Source organism: Erigeron canadensis, chromosome 8, assembly GCF_010389155.1.
Source record: "Erigeron canadensis isolate Cc75 chromosome 8, C_canadensis_v1, whole genome shotgun sequence".
NCBI classification, from domain to species: Eukaryota; Viridiplantae; Streptophyta; class Magnoliopsida; order Asterales; family Asteraceae; genus Erigeron; species Erigeron canadensis.
This window is the reverse complement of record NC_057768.1, coordinates 2765486-2782651: the sequence shown is the minus strand read 5'-3', so window position 1 is coordinate 2782651 and position 17166 is coordinate 2765486. Positions and strand designations below refer to the sequence as shown.

Below are 17166 nucleotides of genomic sequence, written 5' to 3'. Positions count from 1 at the left end.
AATTTTTGGGCCGGCCGGTGATTATAACAAGTATACCATAAGTGTTGATTGTAATGCTATCTATGAGCACATGGTTCAAGAATCACGAGGCTGTTTCATCGCTCACTGATCATAAACTGTTTGTTTCCATGACGAAAAATTTAATTCAACGTTAAAGATGAAACCCCAATATACGTAACTGATGCTGAATGAAGACAAATATAAGTTCAGACTATGTGAAATACTCTCTATGGCACAAAGTAAAGTTCATACTCATGATAAAATCGAAGTATTTGTAACGACCCTTCCCACATGGATAATAGACAAGGAATAATAACAGTGGGTGACGTTTAGTAGCTTCTACAAGTATTTTGCCTCGATACAGAAGTTATTTTTTGACTAGTCTGGCATTTTTGTTTGAGGTGTTGGGCCATGCTGATAACTCAGGACATAAAAGCAACGCATATGTAACTATGAAATGTTTAAGAATTAAGTTTATATATAAACAGTTCCATCAATCAATATGGAGAACAAGCTTTGGAAGACTTTTACATACAGTTAGGATTCCCATGCTTAACCATATTGACAAAAGGAAACAATCCAACTTAAAATTGGACATGTTTGATGACCTGTTTAGATTCCAACAAATGCAAGTGGTTTGATTGAGTACAGGGAACATCCTTTTTGGCTACAAAAATATTGTCCATCACACGACACCTTATTGTTTCAGTTGTGAACGGATGGAGGCACGAGACACAAAGTACTTGTTACTGGATGATGGTCGGAAGCTATGCCTAGAATGCCATGACTCTGCAATAACAGATACTCATGAATGCCAACCACTGTATCTTGAAATTCAAGACTTTTATGAAGGATTAAGACTAGATGGTATTTTGTTTCAGTTTACTGCCTATAATTTAATCTTGCTATGTAAATTGACCCTCGCAGAGCTAAGGTCATCATAACTTGCCTGAAACTGGAGGACTTTATTCCCTACTAGTTACTATAAACAGTGATAGCGTTTTTCTTTTTCCTTTTATTAACTGTGTTTTGTGATTCAACTTTTTGATTACAAGGTGCACAAAGACAAAGGTTGGGGCAGGCCGGCTAACGGACATGTTTACAGAACCTTATAAGGTAGTTCGTCAATGTGCAGTGACAGCAATTCTGATTTTGTACAGTGTCCCTCGGTTATTAACTGATTCGATACTCGCTCATGAGATGATACATCCATGGATCCGACTTAAAGGTGCAAAATATCTCCTATTTATTCAGTTTTCTACTCTTACCATCTAAAGTGGCAAGATGGATGGGTTGGGTAACGGGTCAAAATGGGTTGTTTTTACTTCGGGCCAAACAGGCCAGCCTAAGTTGGCTTCACCGACAAACAGCTTCTTCCTTTTTTGTGGGAATGATATTAATGCGTCATATTGATTGCAAAACAAAAGAATGACAATAAAAATCTCAATCTTACATAAATGATTTACTATGTCGTATGCATGGTGACTTTCCCCTTTTAGCCAAGTTTATATTTGACCCGTTATAAAATGCGACCCATGTTCAACCGATCTATAAGTAAATGGGCCATAATTGCCACTTCTATAAGTCATTATGGAAGTGCTTTGATTTTGTGTTGTTCATATTGAGGTCCAAATGCAAACAAACAGGATACTCTACTCTTCCGCCTAATGTTGAAGAAGGGATATGTCAAGTGTTGGCTCACAGGTGGTTAGATTCTGTTGATGGATGTAATGTTCTTTCCCTAGCATTTATGGCAACATATTTATCATTTCTTATCACCAAAGTATGCAATTTGTTGATGAATAAAAAAATGATAAGTGCCTGTATGATTGGGATTTGATGGGCTTGATAAAAACCCAACATTAATTTTAGATGAAACCCCTATTATATGTAACTGAAGGGGGATGAAGAGAAACATAAATTCAGTCTTTTACATACCGTTAGCATATCCCAAGTTATCCATATTAACAAAAGGAACCAAAACTGTGCTTGTTAATCGACCTATGACCCTGATATATCGCTTTACAAAGAAACAGACACTACAACAAAACTGGGCGACGGAGTAAATCTAGTAATCTATTCGTATAAAATTAAATCGAATTTGTTCATTTGTGCTTAACAAACTGGTTAGCGGCACAGCTTGTTGCCTGTTCGCCTTCTATTCCTATGTAAAATTTTTTTTAGTGGAATGAAATAAAGATCTTCATTTCAACCATCTTCTCATTAGCAATTTCATATCTTCTTTGACAGATTGCTTACACCCGTCTGCTAGATTACACCAGTTAGTGATATCCCACTATAATTCTATCTCTTACACAACTATCACACACGTAGGACGTCGTCAATCCTAATCTTTTAGCCATATCTCTTCGCAAAACAACTTGAAACACATTTGATACTGTGCACTTTTAACCAGCGATTTATTAAACCTCCAACCCCTCCTTATGGAAAATACCTTGAGATGAGAAACCAAAGACTCGAACCCGAGACCTTGGGAAATACTCACCTCCGGGGACCAAATAATAAATTTAGAAGATACCTCTGGCCAACCCAAATTAATGGAGTTGGTTTGTACTGCACAGTTCTAATGTAAAATATGTATGGATTGCCGATTGTTAAAAATAAAATATAAATTGTATAGTAACCAGCTTAATTGATTAAAAAGTACATTAAGTTGTTACTTTTTACTTTATTAGGGTTCATTCTAAAAATTGTTCTATGTTGAGGATGACAAAAACAACTATATTGGGCTTTTATTGGCTGTGACATAGACATGGAGCCAGTAAACACTTGCCGAGTACTCCACCTAATTAACCCATCTTTTTAATTATAGATCTTTTTAATTATAGATATTTGTAGATGCATTAGAACAAAAATTCTTACAAAGGCATACAAGAAATGCTGCAAATTAAAATACAAAGAAGCATACCAATCAGATATATAGGATTACAATCAAATACAATTCTTTCCCCCATCTCTTTCCTTTTTCAGATTCCGGCCACCCAAACCGCCGGACCTCCGTCCATCTCGCCGGAAAAATGATGTATACCTCAAAAAGCTAAAAAAATAACCTCTCCGTCCACATCGCGGCGGCGCCGCAGTGAAGGTCACCACTGCGCCGCCACATCTCCCGACATCATTCTTTCTTGGTTATCTTTGGTTACTGGCAAAACCCACTTGGTAATACATAGATGAATTGATATTTGTTGATTTTATGATATGGGTTTTGCTTGACATTTGTTTAATTGGGGATTAGGGTTTGTTACCAGAAATAGGGGGGCGGTGATGGTTGTGACGGTGAATGCCGGAAAATTGTTGATGTCTACCACCACGTCACATAGACTTGAAGTTGAATTCAGGTGGTGGGGGTTTGATTGAAACCTTGGTTTGGAAAGTCTGTTTGGTGGGTTTGAGAATGTTTGGGTTTTGTGTGAAAGATGGAAATGGTGGTCTCAGAAGCTCCATATTTTTTGTTTTGGTTATGGAGATTGGATTGGGGGTGTTTTAATGGTGTAAATGGTTTGTGGTGGCAACGGGCAAGTGTCGTGTATGAATCATAACCACTAATATACATCTATCTATATTTTTCTTATCACAAAATATAACCGACTCATGAACTACTTCGATCTGGAAAAAAACGATGGCAAGAGACAACTAACGAAGGTTGGCAACGGGTTAATCAGTGGCGGCTCAAGGTTTTTAGAGGCCTCAAACGAAATCAATTTTGGAGGCCTAATCCATTACCATAGAAATTACAGTAAAAAAAAAATAGCTCGACTTTTATTATTCAACTACTAGTAATAAAAAAGATGCAGATGTTGATACAAAAACTAAAAAGGCGTTACTGCAATGTAAATTATATAATGATACTTAGTCCAAAATCCAAACATTAAGTCTAATATACAAAATATCGAGGCTTAAAAAATTTTGGGGCCTAAAGCGATCGCCTAGTCTCGTAGTACTGTTGAGCCACCTCTGGGGTTAATCGAGACAAGAGGAAGCGTCACGGTGAAGATGGTGGGAGATCGAACTACACAAATGGGTTAGCTAGCAGAATACGAGCGTCAAGGTTGATGATGGTGAAATCAAACTGGGAAATGATTCAACAACAACCATTTTCCAAAGCACAAAGCTAGTTTCTACTAATGTTGTGCAACCCTTTCTGAGAATGAAGTAAAGCAGCAGGTATAACGTCCCTCAGTGGATTTGCAAAATGATTTTGAGACAAAATTAAACACAAGTATGTTCAAAGTATTTATGGAAGTAATGAAAATTAAGATGATGTTGTGTGGTATGATTTTTGTACTCGGATGATGTGAGATGATGAGATGATATGAATATAATAAATTTAAGGGTACAGGCTTTAAAGATTAAGTAATATATATAAAAAATTAAAAATGAGTTGGAAAATCTATGTAATTAATATGACTAAATAAAAAAAAATCAAAATGAAATTAAAAAGAAAAAATGACTGGCTACCTGAATGTAGACTCAACCTAGTTGGTTTAGCCGGTTTTTGTCCCAAACGTAGGACTTTTTTTTGTTCGATCCTCAATAAAGTAAAATGTGACAAGTTAGGTACTTTCCAAGTAAAAAGTCCTTAAAGCCCTTAAATGAAATTAAAAGGTTACATTTTTTGTTCCTTTTAGAGGCCTCAAACGAAATCAATTTTGGAGGCCTAATCCCTTAAATTAAATGCGGCGACGATGGTAGTGACAGTGATGTGGTTGCATCGACAGATGATGTCGGCGGCGGCGACGTTGGTGACGACAGCTACATCGAGTGGCATAGGTATTTGATATAAAGATATTTGATTTAAAATAGTGGATATCTTTTAGATGATAATGAAATGATTGTGTAAGTTTCATTAAGGGTAAAATGGTATTTTCGCATGTCTTAAAAATGTAAACTTTTCAACATAGAGGTATAATTTTTATATAGTAGTATAGATATTGTTGAACCTGTCCGTTTAACTTCACCCCTTTTATTTCACTTCTATATAAATTATAAGCTTCTTAGAACTAAAGTGTTACATATAAGTTTTCAAGCTGGGAAGCTATTTACCTAATTGAAAATGAATTTAAAGAAAGCATCCTTTTTCAAGATTATTATGAGGGATTCTGATGACTTCATTGTAAGTTTGTAACTACTAGTACATATTTCTTCCTCTCTCATTCACATTAACTTTTTTCTCATTTGATCATTATATACATATATATGTTTTGCATGTATGTAGTCATTGTCGCCTGTTTTTACAAAGAAGTACATGGAAGAAAGCAACGAGACACAAACCATTGTCCTCAAAACAAACTCATCTACTGCGGAATGGAAAGTTAAATACTTGAAGATCGATGGCAAATATTACTTCATGGATGGATGGCTTAAGTTCATGAAAGATAATGGTGTTCAAATGGGCGACTTTCTTGTCTTTTGGCTCGTGTCCCGTTCACCAACGGTCTTTGAAGTCTTTCCTTATGCACCCAATACATGTCTCAAAAATCAATCTAGTTGTTCGGGTAATATCAATCCAGGAACACCAAAAGTTGGCCACGGTTTAGGTGGTCCAAGTGCAAGCGCAGACGCAGACTCAGACGCATGTGATGACGATGATGATGATGATAAGGAAACCTCCATGGAAGAAGTTCCTGCTTATGATGTTTCGGTGAATAAAAATATCAACAAGTCAATGTCAAAGATTGTCATGAAAACATATACTAATTGCATTGTAAGTTTTTACTATATATTTATACATGTATAAGAAATTAACCAAAAGTTTTTTATTAATTAATGAGAATAATTAATCTTGTTGGATGCAGCCGTTGACAAAGGAATTCGAGAACGCAACAGGAATCGGCTGTTACGACACCTTGTTACTGAAGAACAAAGAGGGAAGCAAGTGGAAAGTTGATATAAGAAGGTACATTAATAACAATCAAAAAACGTTGCGCATTTCGAAAGGATGGGCAAAGTTCGTGAAAGACAATAAGGTAGAAGTTGGAGATAAATGTGAGTTTAAGCATTTGAAAGGCAAGCTGGTTCGTGTTCATGTGTTTAAGAAGAATGAAAGGTCTTTCGGCAATAAGTCAAACAACGGTGATTGATTATTTAATTGTTTAAATTACATATGTTTGACTGTTCTTCCATCTTCTTTCATTAATTAGGAATTTTCTTTTAGGATTTTGGTTGGTTTTGTTGGTGAAATGTGCAAGATAATAAGCATTTTGGACATCCATCAATTTTTGTCTATGAATTTGGTTTATTTGCATGCTTCTGATTAAGATATATATGCTCCTGTTAATTCAATTGTTTGGTACAATTCAAAATTTTCGTCCAATTGATAACAATCCGCGCGATCGAAAATAAAAATAATGGAGTAAATGTTCGATTAAGCTTACTAATTTTATTTTATTTTGTTTATTTATTTATACTATTAAAACAAAATTTCTTTTATATTACCATGATTAGAAGAACATTAAACGTTTTATTTATAACGAGCATGGTATCCGCGCAATGTGGCGGCAAGTGAGGAAGGTAGTCTAGTGGTGTCGGTGATGATACTATTTATGGTGGTGTAGGTTGATGTAATTGAAATAGTGAAAATTTTTAGAAGATAAAAATTTAAAGAATTAATTATTAAAATAAGGGCTAAACATAAAAAATGAAGGGCAATTTTGATAATTCAAAGATAGAATTACCTAAAATATAAAGGGGCTTTTTCTTAAGTAGGGTGGGATTTCAACAACACAATTTTCACAACACAATGAATTTATTGACTGACGTCAGACCTGATATTTTGATTTTTGGTTAGATTAAACTCAAATGGACAAAAACATGATATATATATATATATATATATATATGATCAAATAATTTCATGGATTCATCATGGTATAAAGTATATTGAAAGAGTGTGACCCAAAGATATCGGGTTCATCATCATATGATGGATATTATATGGATTCCCAATCATCACTTGCCAGACTTTGTTGCATGCGACTACAAACACCATTTTTCTTTTTAACTTTCATGGGGTTAACTTTATCCTTCGTTTTTATTTTATCTTAAACTTTTTTTTATGTAGAAAGTGAATTTCGCTAAAAATTTCGTGTCGCGAATCGACAGTGAGAGATCTAGCATACGTTGTTTTAACCGGGTCCGCGCTAGAGAGCTCTCTCAAAGTACAATTGCATATTTTAAATACCCGATGGGGGAACACCCCCTACTAATCCATCTGAAGTCACGACAATTAATAAAGATAAACTCTGCTCCCTCAAACTTGAAGATGAGTATACCCAAACCAAACCCTCATAAAGGGACTTAATTCTCATGTTCTTCCAAAGACTTGAACCCATAACCTCATGCAAGGGATGGTCGACCATTATTTTTTTTTATCTTCACCATGTAAATTATAATATAATATTAAAAACCAAAATGTTGGCATGTGAATGGGCGTTAGTGCGTTACTGTAGCTAAAAATATACCCCTGCATGAGGTATAACCTCTTCAATCATCTATGATAGTGAGCGGTTTCTTTTTTACTTGACATCATTTTTTACTTCTTTAATATGTAGCGAGTCCCAAACAAGTTTACAAGAGACCACAGGAAGCACATTTTGTTAAACAATCTTGTACTCATTGTTTCAAACAGTATCTATTAGGACTTAAGTTATTTCATTTAAAGTTTTATGTTAATGGTTTTAAACATTTATATAGAAATTTAAAGTTTATTACATATAATTTTAAAAATGATATATTAACAAAAGAAACCAAAACTGTTGTTGTCAATCGACATATGACCCTGATGTATCACTTTACAAGGAGACAGAGGGCTAAGAAGTAAATTTAGTCATCTATAAAACTAAATCGAGTTTGCTCATTTGTGCTTAACAAAATGTTTTTACAAGACCAACCAATTTCAACCATCTTTTCATTTAGCAACTTCATACCTTCTCTAGCAGATTCCTTACACTCGGCTGCTAGATTAAACCAGTTAGTGATATTCTGATGTGAATTGTTGTCATAAACTTCTAAAATTCCTGGTTTCTTCATATTGCAAAGTAGCCGTTCACGGATGTAGCACGCCTTTAACATAAGAAAACCATAATCTGGACTCAAATTCTTTGTCTAAAAGGGATGTTTATGGAAAGATTGAAAGCGTGTTTAGAACCTGTAAGAATCCCATGATGATATCTGAAGTCGTTGCTCCTTCACGTATAGAGAGAAGAATACCCTGCTGTTTGATAACCACTATAAGATCTTGATGTTCTGACAGATAGAAAGAACGAATAAAGAACTTAAAACATACTTCTCTTTTTTGAAAGCCACAGAAGCAAATTTCCGTGCATACAAAGTAGAAATCGTCTTTACATAAAGATCGCATTGTCATCATTGATATTTTTGGTATTTGGAATCTGGAATTCAAGCAACCAATCCTGATGGGCCACTTTAGCCTATCTGGAAAAAAATTTAAAAAACACATTTAAACATTAAATAAGATTTCTATTATACCTCCAAAGATCACCGTAGTAACCAAAAAAAATCAAGAAAAAGAAAACAATGCTATCTAACCTTTGGTCGAGAAAAAATTGATTCCTTCCCTTTTACTTACTTCTGCTGGTGACGGGACATATCCCCGTTGAATCCATGTATCTATAATAATCTCTAGCCTATCCTAAATGTCAAACTAGGGAAAATTGAGGTACTAGACATAACTAGAAAAAATTGAGGAACAAGACATAACTAGGAAAAATAAGGTACTGGAAAGTAGTAAATGAAATCCGTCTAACCTTTGTTATTGTTTGCAAATGCACATGCTTCAAACTCTGATATATTCCATACAGATCAATGGCAGTGAAAATTGGGTATACCACAAAGGGCAAACCTGCTTGCCACCTTTTGCATAATCAAAGAGTTAGGTTAATAAATCACGTCAATCTTTGAATCATTTGTCCATCTTTGTTCAGAAAAGACGAACCTTTGGTTGTTCTTTAAGATGATATTCAAGGCTGCAGCCAGCATAAGACCAAGATTGTCAAAGCAAACTGTTTGAATCTGCAACAAGAACAGTATTAATCATATTCAAGAGCATTAAACTCTTAAAATAAAAATAAAAACCTGGATGAAACATTAACCAACCTGTGCCTTGGCAGAAACTTCACCAAGGTTATCGGCTACTGCAAAGCTTCTATGAACAGCAGTCTGGAAGTCCAGAAAGTGAAACAGAAAAAATTTTATATAAGCAATATGACCACACATCATTAAAAGAAATCAATGTAAAACTACATGGACAGGCTCTATGTATCATCATGTGTTTAAGAAGTATCTGCAAGCAAAAAGATTTCAACTTACACCAGTTGCTAGGTAACATGCGAGGCTTATCTGCTTAGCAATGTTGGCTATTGATGCAAGAAGCAAAAAGTATTGTGGAAAAGCAGGAGTCATCAACTCAAGGCCAATGCTCAAACTGAAAACAACCGATGTCAAGAACCTAACCCTCTACAATTAAGCCAAAAAGCCTTAATACACTTGACATAATATTTCAATGAAAATGCATACTGAATAGAATACTTATTGATAGTAGATATGGCAATCGGCAAAACTGGTCAGTATAGAGTAAAAAGAGTATGTACTTTTGTACAAGTAGGTTGACCCAAACACGTTTTGTCCAAACTTGTAATAATAACTATGACTACAACAACTGTATTAATACAATACTTATCTAACTTTTAATAAGGTGATTTGGAGGTTGTAGGCATTAGAACATACATTTAGGACAGATTTTGACCCCTTCCATTTTGTCTAAACTTTTTTGTTACACCCATTCTGACCATTGGAAATGAAAGATATCCCGAACCAACCCATACATAAGTGACTGAGTCCAGATTGCCACCTCTAACTGATAGTTATGAAGCTGCAAATACCTTTAGGTTTGTATCAAAAGCCGACGCTAAGCTAGCCGTGTAGATGCACCTGCTTAACCGTCCAAGACCATCTTTCAAAACCCAATTAAGGGCTGCTGCAGATGGAAGTGAACGAGCATACCCAATTCCAATTGCCCTAAACATTGCCTATAATCACACCAACAACTACGACATTTTAGCTATGTCTAAACAAAAGATAAAAAGAGAGTTTTTAAAAATTAGTTTCTAGTAACGAAACACAATAATCAATTATTCGCATTTTTGGCAATTCTACTAATTTAAGCATCCAAATGGTAACATAATCATAGTCAAAACCAAATAATCAATCCCCAAAATGCTTATTCAAAACTGCTTATAACCAAAGGACTTTTACTTAACTGTATTCAAGGTGACCCATTCAAATGACAAATTGTATATACATTCGATCGCGTATAGATATTTCCATTTCCTAATAAATACTTATATTTCTACTACCTAAACACCGAAAACTGCTAATCTGCTATATCGAAACATATACATATATTGACAACAGATATCAGAATTATTCAGAAATCTAATCAAAAAGATAATAACTTTTCGACATAACTGAACAATATAATACCTGTGTAGCAAGAACCTGAAGAGCAGAACTAAACACTCTATGCAAAAACTTCCATTTCACATACTCCAAATAATTCTCATTAATCTTTCTTGGCAACAAGAAATTCCTAACACCCATCTTACATCTCCTAAACACGTCTCCGAAATCATCGAATTTATCGAAACCATCAACAAAAACAAGTTTTAAATCATTACCATCCCAAAAATACCTTGAAACACACCCATCAGATTGTTTAATTACAACAGGAAGTAAAGTGGGCTCAACTTGTTTTTCCATTTTTTCTTCTTCATATTCAAATTGGAATGAAGTTTTCAAAGATTTTGGGGGTGGTTTTGAGAATCTTGGAAAACAGGGGTTTGGAAAAAAGATTTGAACTTTATTGTGTTTTTGCCATTTTGAGCTGAAATTGAAAGTGGGATTTGAAGTGGGGATATGGAAAGGGGATTGCATGAGATTGAAGATGGATTTTGATTGATTTTTAGTGGGATATTTGTGTTTTAGGGTTTAAGGATTTTCTTCATAAAAGGTTTTGGGGCTGTGAAAGAAATTCTTTTTTTTTTTTTTTAAGATGAATTTCGTTGAAAACTTCGTGTCGCTATTCGACTGTGAGAGATTTAACATAGGTTGTTTTAACCGGATCTGTGTTATAGAGCTCCCTCGAAGTAGAAATGTCTATTTCAAATACCCGATGGGTGGAAAACCCCCTACTAATCCGCCCGAAGGTACGGCGGATAATAAAAGTAAACTCTGCCCTTCAGACTTCTGCGTAAACCCAAGCCAAATCCTCATAAAAAGACTTTCTTATGTCCTCCCAAAGATTAAACACAAGATCTTATGTATAGGGATGATCTTTCAACCATTGAGCTAATACTCAAAGACATAAAATCTTTCTTTTTTAATACGTATTTTTGACAAGAAATAAATAAATTTGTATTAACACTGGATATATTGTTTTTTCTTTTATGGTTTTACAGTTGGTTTATTAGTAAAAGAAGATAATATCATTTGTGATATTATGTTTTTATTTAAATAAAACTCAGTGAAACATTTTATATGTATTTTAAGTTATCAAAAAAGAAAAAAAAATTCTATTTATTTTTAAAGTGAAATTATCTTAATCTTAATTTTAATATATACTATAAGACAGTTGAACTAATGACTTATTAACCAATCACATCGTTCAATTTCATCAAATTGACTTTTGATGATGTCATCATTTAGATAAGCTACAAATTAAAAATCTTAATAATCATTATCTAAATATATTATTATATTAATATTTATATTAATTTGTAGAAAAAATCTCATTATTTACACCTTTTTGTTTTCCATCAATAATTTACACTTTTTAGCCCTGAATACTTAATTTATATTTATTTTTAGCCCTCAATTGAGAGAAATTTTTAAAATTTACAATCATTTATCTAAATAAAACTTTTTTTTAACATATCAAATATTAACAAATATTAAAACCTAATGACTTATTAACAAATATTAGATTAGATTTTTATAATTATAATTATAAATATTAATATTTAGTTTAATATTAGATATAAATACAATATTAACTTTAGATACATATCCCAAACATAATAACAGATAATGATATACAACATCATTGTCCTAAACACAATAGGAATCACAGGATATGGGACGATCATAGAATCAAATACGATTTACAACAGAAGATAACTTGAATCCTAAATCCAAATCATATAAACTCCATTCAAGATTAATTCTATCTCTCAATCAAAAAGGTACATAGTTTTCTCCTTTTTTGTATATTAGTTTTGCATTTTAATGTTTAAAGTTACAGTTGTCACTCAAATCAAGAGTCCTAATTGTTATCACGGAATATAAAAACAATCCTAATTGTTATCATATTATCATAGAACAAAGTGGTTGAAAATAAACCTATGCGTGTTATGGACGTGCATAATGATTAAATACATATACCTAAATGTCAAGTACAAGATCACAAATATGTTTATTTTTTTATTCTTAATTATCTTTCATAATAATATCACATTATGAGTACATCTGGTTTCAAAATATTATATAATGGAGAAATTATTATATATAGCATGTGCCTTGTGGAATGACTACAACAAACAATTCCATCAATATGTCTAGACTAATAATGACAGTGACGAACATATGATTATTGTACAACAACTTGCAAAATATAACAGTTAAAACCATATTTTTTTCAAAATTATAAGCTTTTATGACTTAAATGTATGAAAATCTAATATTGATAATATCGTAAATTCCGTGTCCAGTGTTGGACACGGATCTTAGAAATATAAATGTTTGATGATTATAATAACAATAGTATTCAATCTCTTTATAAGTAGAATACGGAAAAATAAGATTTAGATAATCTTATTTCTACTTTAAGGTAAATAGACTGCTTCCATTAGGATTTTTGGTTAAAAAATGAAAAACAAGAGTGAAATAAGCATACCCATTGGTCGAATATTACATCACTATATTAAGAATGGAGTAGAATGATAGAACATACATGATCATTACACACTTTAGATCATATACAACAAAATATAACATAGGGTAATAATTTATCCAACTAACTAAATAGCCTAAAAATCTTAGATGATGACATGTGAAAAAAACAAAAAATAAGGAGACAAAATTAGAAAGAAAAATTAGTGAATAACACATGTCACATTATTATAGTTTTAAGAGGATTTTTAAGCTATTATTTAGAAGGATTTATCATTTTCCTATAGCATAATCTAGATATTTAGTTTGTGGTGAGATAAGCATTTCTTTCATTCTACAATATATTGGTGGAGAAATAAGGCATAAGAAGCGTAAGGTTTTTTTCATTCTACAATATATTGTTGGAGAAATAAGGCATAAGAACCATAAAGTTATGAGTTCTAATTTCATAAAGGAGGTTTTTCTCATATTTATTTGTGTATTTCCATTATTGATGTAAATGCCTAATGAAGATATAATCAGGTGATACCCTGATAACACAATCATATTTCAATGGTATGTCGGTTATCCAAATTTACCAAAAAAAAAATATCGGAAGTAGGATATTTTATCATTAAAAATGTAAACATTAGATTTTTACATATCTATACTTTTATATAAAAATTATAACCCTATGTTGAAAAGTTTACAATTTTAGGACATGCAAAATTATCATTGTACTCTTAATTAATTAACTTACACAACTATTCCATAATCTTTTAAAAGATATTCACTATCCCTAAAAATATAATATCTTTGTATCAATTATCAACACCACTTGACGCCGACGTCACTACATCTAAACTAATGTCATCATCGTCGCATTGTGCGAGTACCATGCTCATCTTAAATTTAAATATGTAATACGTTTTCTAAAAAATATTTAATGAGGGAAAAAACATGACTCATGACTCATGACACATGGAAACCAATTTTATGTTTGCTATAGTAGGCGGTTGCTTCTCAAATTTCAATTCTATAAAAGGGAAACACATGACTCACATGAAAAGAAATAAAAAATGTGACATAAATTAATTCATTTATCAATGCATAAACCACATGAACAAATTGACAAGGTTTTCTACAACTTTGAATACGAATATATACATCAACCTCTTCTTTATCCAACACAAGAATTCTATTCGTACATGATTTCTATAATGTTTAAATTTACAAAACTCTTCACCAAACTAACATGCTTTTCTGGAGTTTCTTCTAACTTTGGGAACCGGCTTTAAATCTACTGGATCCGATTCGAATTCATCTTTCACACGAATAAACGGTTTTGTGTAATCTTGTTCTTCAACCTTACATGCATCTTTGCCAAAGATTCGAACAGTGAACGATTTCGATACTCTTGTGTATCTAAACACCAAAAATTGGCCAAACTCTAAACCCTTTTCATTCACAATTTTGTTCCAACCATTCTTGAAAAAAACACCATTTTTCTCTTGTTTTATATCTACATGCCACACTCTCCCCGATAGATCTTTAACTATAACTGCTTCAGGTATTTTCCCATCAAAATTCTTGACAAAATCCGGAGGTACACGCTACACATGGTCAACATTATAAATCAAATCATTAGCCTTATTATTATACATTGGTTCATAAGTCAAAAAAAAAAAAGCATAATTAATTCGACTAATTAGTATACACATCAAAATATATAAATGTATTAGCACTTTTAAACATGGCGATCGATCAGTTTATTGATAGTATAATGTTAACATATATATACATACATAGTAAAAGTAAATAATAAAAGGAAATTAATTAATATGTTACGTACCAGTTGGTGTGAGATACGATCAGGAAGAAAGACTTCGAAGAATTCTGGATCTTTATTAATTATAATTGGAATCTTTTCAGGGCTATCCCTTTCTCGCTTCATTATTAATCGACTATTATTTATACAAAACCAAAAACACAGTTTAGGTTTTCTTAATTTGATTTTAGGATTTATAAGACTTAACTTTTTATCGACTTAAAATTTTTGTAGGAAACTCATATAAGGAATGACTTCTTGATTACGAAAACAACAGCTGCCTAACGAATTGAAAGGTTAATTATAATCGGTTTATCATATCATATCAAAAGAATGATCGTTTTAAAGAGTAGTTGCATGGAAAGTGGAAAATATTATCTCCTTTAACCGACTCAAAGGTAATATTGGATATTTATTGGGCTTACTATGTTGGGCTAAAAAATTAAAACAATCGGTTGTTAAATAAGCCCAATGGATATATATAGTTTGCTTAAAAAACTTGTTCACTCATCCAACAGTTATTTCTGATTTTCTGTTATTAAGCACGGGTCCTACTTCATTTGTTTTGATGAAAAGGGTTGTGCACAAACATTAAATAATCTTAATCGGATATTACCTTTTTTTTTCCCTATTGTTTTTGCCGATTGGACCTTTGCTCTTAGGGCCAACTTTTTTGTAGCAATAGTTTGGCATCACTAGAAACTGTCATATTTAAATTCCACATATGTCACCCGAAATCAGGACAGTGCCGGCTCAATCAAATTGGAAGCTTAAAACAAGTTATTATTAACGAGGCCTTTTCGAACAATAAACTATTGATAGTCTAAATAAAGTTTTTTTTTCAATTTGATTAAATGCAAATATTTTAACAAATTTTAAACACTAATTTGAAATGATAAACCACTCCTAATCGATATAATTGTTATTTTATTTAATCTTTTATGTGATTTTTAATCATATAATTTTTTCACATAAGTTAAGTTTTAAAAACCTTGTATCCGTTGAAGCAACTATCACCTAGTTGATAAAACTTAAGTTCTATAATTCTCGTTTCTACATAATCATATACATAACTAAAAAAATATGAGGCCTTCGGATATTCGGGGCCTAAAGCCCTCGTTTCACTTGCTTTACCCTCGAGCCACTACTTTATTAGGGACGCAAATGGGTGAGGATTAATGGTTCAAATGAAAAAGTACAAACCTTTTAGATGTTTGATGTAATTTTTACCAAAAAAGTACAAAACTGATAAATATTTGGCAAATCATAGAGATTGGAGACCATTAATGTCATTTTCTCTAAATTAGAGAGGTGGTTAAGCCTTGTACAATATAAAAAAGGATGAGGATTTTCTTCAAATTAATTCCATAACTTGCTAATAAAACAAAATGCTGCTTTGTGACAGATAACCCTTAAAGGAGGTTAGGCTTCAAAAAAACATAATGAAGGAGAGAGAGACAATTACTTGCCTAATATTTTCTTCACTGCCTTCTTTGAAAAGCCAAAGTACAACTTATATAGGAAAATACATGTAACTACTTTAGAAACTTAAAACATAATGCCTACTAGAAACTACATGGACCTAAATTTAAGGAACTAGTGCTGCATGATAAATGAAGTTGATATATAAACCAACTACATAATAAACTGTTAAAAGCATGCATTAACTGATCATAAACATGTCTTGTATTTGGCTAGTTCGTATCACTTTGACTTTAATTACCTTGTTCTTTTTTTCATTTTTAACATTTGACTAGTTCATTTCCTTTATTTCTTTTTCTATTTTTCACCCATTTGTCCCTATGTTTAAGTACAAAATTCGTCCTTATGGTTTGTCGTTTTTGCATTTTTCATCCTTGTATTTAACAAACCTCCAAACAAAAATTTAATCAAAACCAAAACAAACTGAAATGAAAAATCTATATATACACCTATATATGAAGATCTAATTTAATACAACCCGGTTCAACTAATTTAATTTATTTTATTTTTTAAAAATATGTTATAAAGCTTAATACAATTTAACGAAAATAGTCAAAATATAATTACAATTCATCAAAAGAAAAAAAACCAAATAGGTACTTTATAACAAAATACAAGAAAGTTCACAAATTACAAAAAATAACATTAAAGATTTTACTATTAGATAGGATTAGATACACCTTCTAATGTATAACTAACGATGCATACTATACAAGTATTCATTGCACGCATAAAAAGATTATGGAAAAAAAGAGCTGAAAATAGTTACGGACAATTATTATAGTACATACTGTATTTTGTATGTATCTGAAATCATATCAGTGAACAGTTACGTTCTTTGGATGCGATATCTGTATTCGAGTATCATACATACTGTACGTATTATTATTATT

General features: G+C 32.2%; 4 protein-coding genes across 5 annotated transcripts; 2 read left to right on the top strand and 2 right to left on the bottom strand.

Moving 5' to 3' along the window:
• Nucleotides 1–719: 719 nt before the first annotated feature.
• LOC122609807 (protein DA1-related 1-like) lies at nt 720–1275 on the top strand. Its single transcript, XM_043782746.1, has 2 exons — nt 720–934; nt 1056–1275. The coding sequence occupies exons 1-2, from the start codon at nt 720–722 to the stop codon at nt 1273–1275; spliced, it is 435 nt and encodes a 144-aa protein (XP_043638681.1).
• A 3771-nt stretch (nt 1276–5046) lies between these two features.
• Nucleotides 5047–6192, top strand: LOC122609803 (B3 domain-containing protein REM5-like). The gene is made up of 3 exons (XM_043782743.1): nt 5047–5134; nt 5237–5725; nt 5817–6192. The coding sequence occupies exons 1-3, from the start codon at nt 5075–5077 to the stop codon at nt 6099–6101; spliced, it is 834 nt and encodes a 277-aa protein (XP_043638678.1). The 5' UTR covers nt 5047–5074; the 3' UTR covers nt 6102–6192.
• A 1638-nt stretch (nt 6193–7830) lies between these two features.
• Nucleotides 7831–11043, bottom strand: LOC122579882 (protein root UVB sensitive 4). Of its 2 annotated transcripts, none has more exons than XM_043752142.1 (10): nt 10522–11043; nt 9921–10067; nt 9349–9495; nt 9136–9198; nt 8975–9051; nt 8787–8892; nt 8569–8671; nt 8306–8454; nt 8168–8233; nt 7831–8082 (listed from the first exon to the last, which is right to left on the bottom strand). In XM_043752142.1, the coding sequence occupies exons 1-10, from the start codon at nt 10969–10971 to the stop codon at nt 7843–7845; spliced, it is 1548 nt and encodes a 515-aa protein (XP_043608077.1). In that variant the 5' UTR covers nt 10972–11043; the 3' UTR covers nt 7831–7842. The 2 variants fall into 2 exon arrangements, with proteins under 2 accessions (XP_043608077.1, XP_043608078.1); XM_043752143.1 differs by having other exon boundaries at nt 8168–8230.
• A 3170-nt stretch (nt 11044–14213) lies between these two features.
• On the bottom strand, nt 14214–14917 carry LOC122609801 (putative B3 domain-containing protein At5g66980). The gene is made up of 2 exons (XM_043782742.1): nt 14816–14917; nt 14214–14576 (listed from the first exon to the last, which is right to left on the bottom strand). The coding sequence occupies exons 1-2, from the start codon at nt 14915–14917 to the stop codon at nt 14214–14216; spliced, it is 465 nt and encodes a 154-aa protein (XP_043638677.1).
• Nucleotides 14918–17166: the final 2249 nt, after the last annotated feature.

Bases quoted from the DNA above. Each gene is read 5' to 3' on its own strand.
- LOC122609807 (XM_043782746.1), top strand. From the start codon at position 720: ATGGAGGCACGAGACACAAAGTACTTGTTACTGGATGATGGTCGGAAG. The intron at 935-1,055 runs GTCATCATAACT...TTTGATTACAAG, and splicing joins TTGACCCTCGCAGAGCTAAG to GTGCACAAAGACAAAGGTTG.
- LOC122609803 (XM_043782743.1), top strand. From the start codon at position 5,075: ATGAATTTAAAGAAAGCATCCTTTTTCAAGATTATTATGAGGGATTCT. The intron at 5,135-5,236 runs GTAAGTTTGTAA...GCATGTATGTAG, and splicing joins GGGATTCTGATGACTTCATT to TCATTGTCGCCTGTTTTTAC. The intron at 5,726-5,816 runs GTAAGTTTTTAC...TGTTGGATGCAG, and splicing joins AAACATATACTAATTGCATT to CCGTTGACAAAGGAATTCGA.
- LOC122579882 (XM_043752142.1), bottom strand. From the start codon at position 10,971: ATGCAATCCCCTTTCCATATCCCCACTTCAAATCCCACTTTCAATTTC. The intron at 8,893-8,974 runs GTTCGTCTTTTC...ATTATGCAAAAG, and splicing joins ATCTTAAAGAACAACCAAAG to GTGGCAAGCAGGTTTGCCCT. The intron at 8,455-8,568 runs GTTAGATAGCAT...ATTTTTTTCCAG, and splicing joins CAATTTTTTCTCGACCAAAG to ATAGGCTAAAGTGGCCCATC.
- LOC122609801 (XM_043782742.1), bottom strand. From the start codon at position 14,917: ATGAAGCGAGAAAGGGATAGCCCTGAAAAGATTCCAATTATAATTAAT. The intron at 14,577-14,815 runs GTACGTAACATA...GACCATGTGTAG, and splicing joins ATCGTATCTCACACCAACTG to CGTGTACCTCCGGATTTTGT.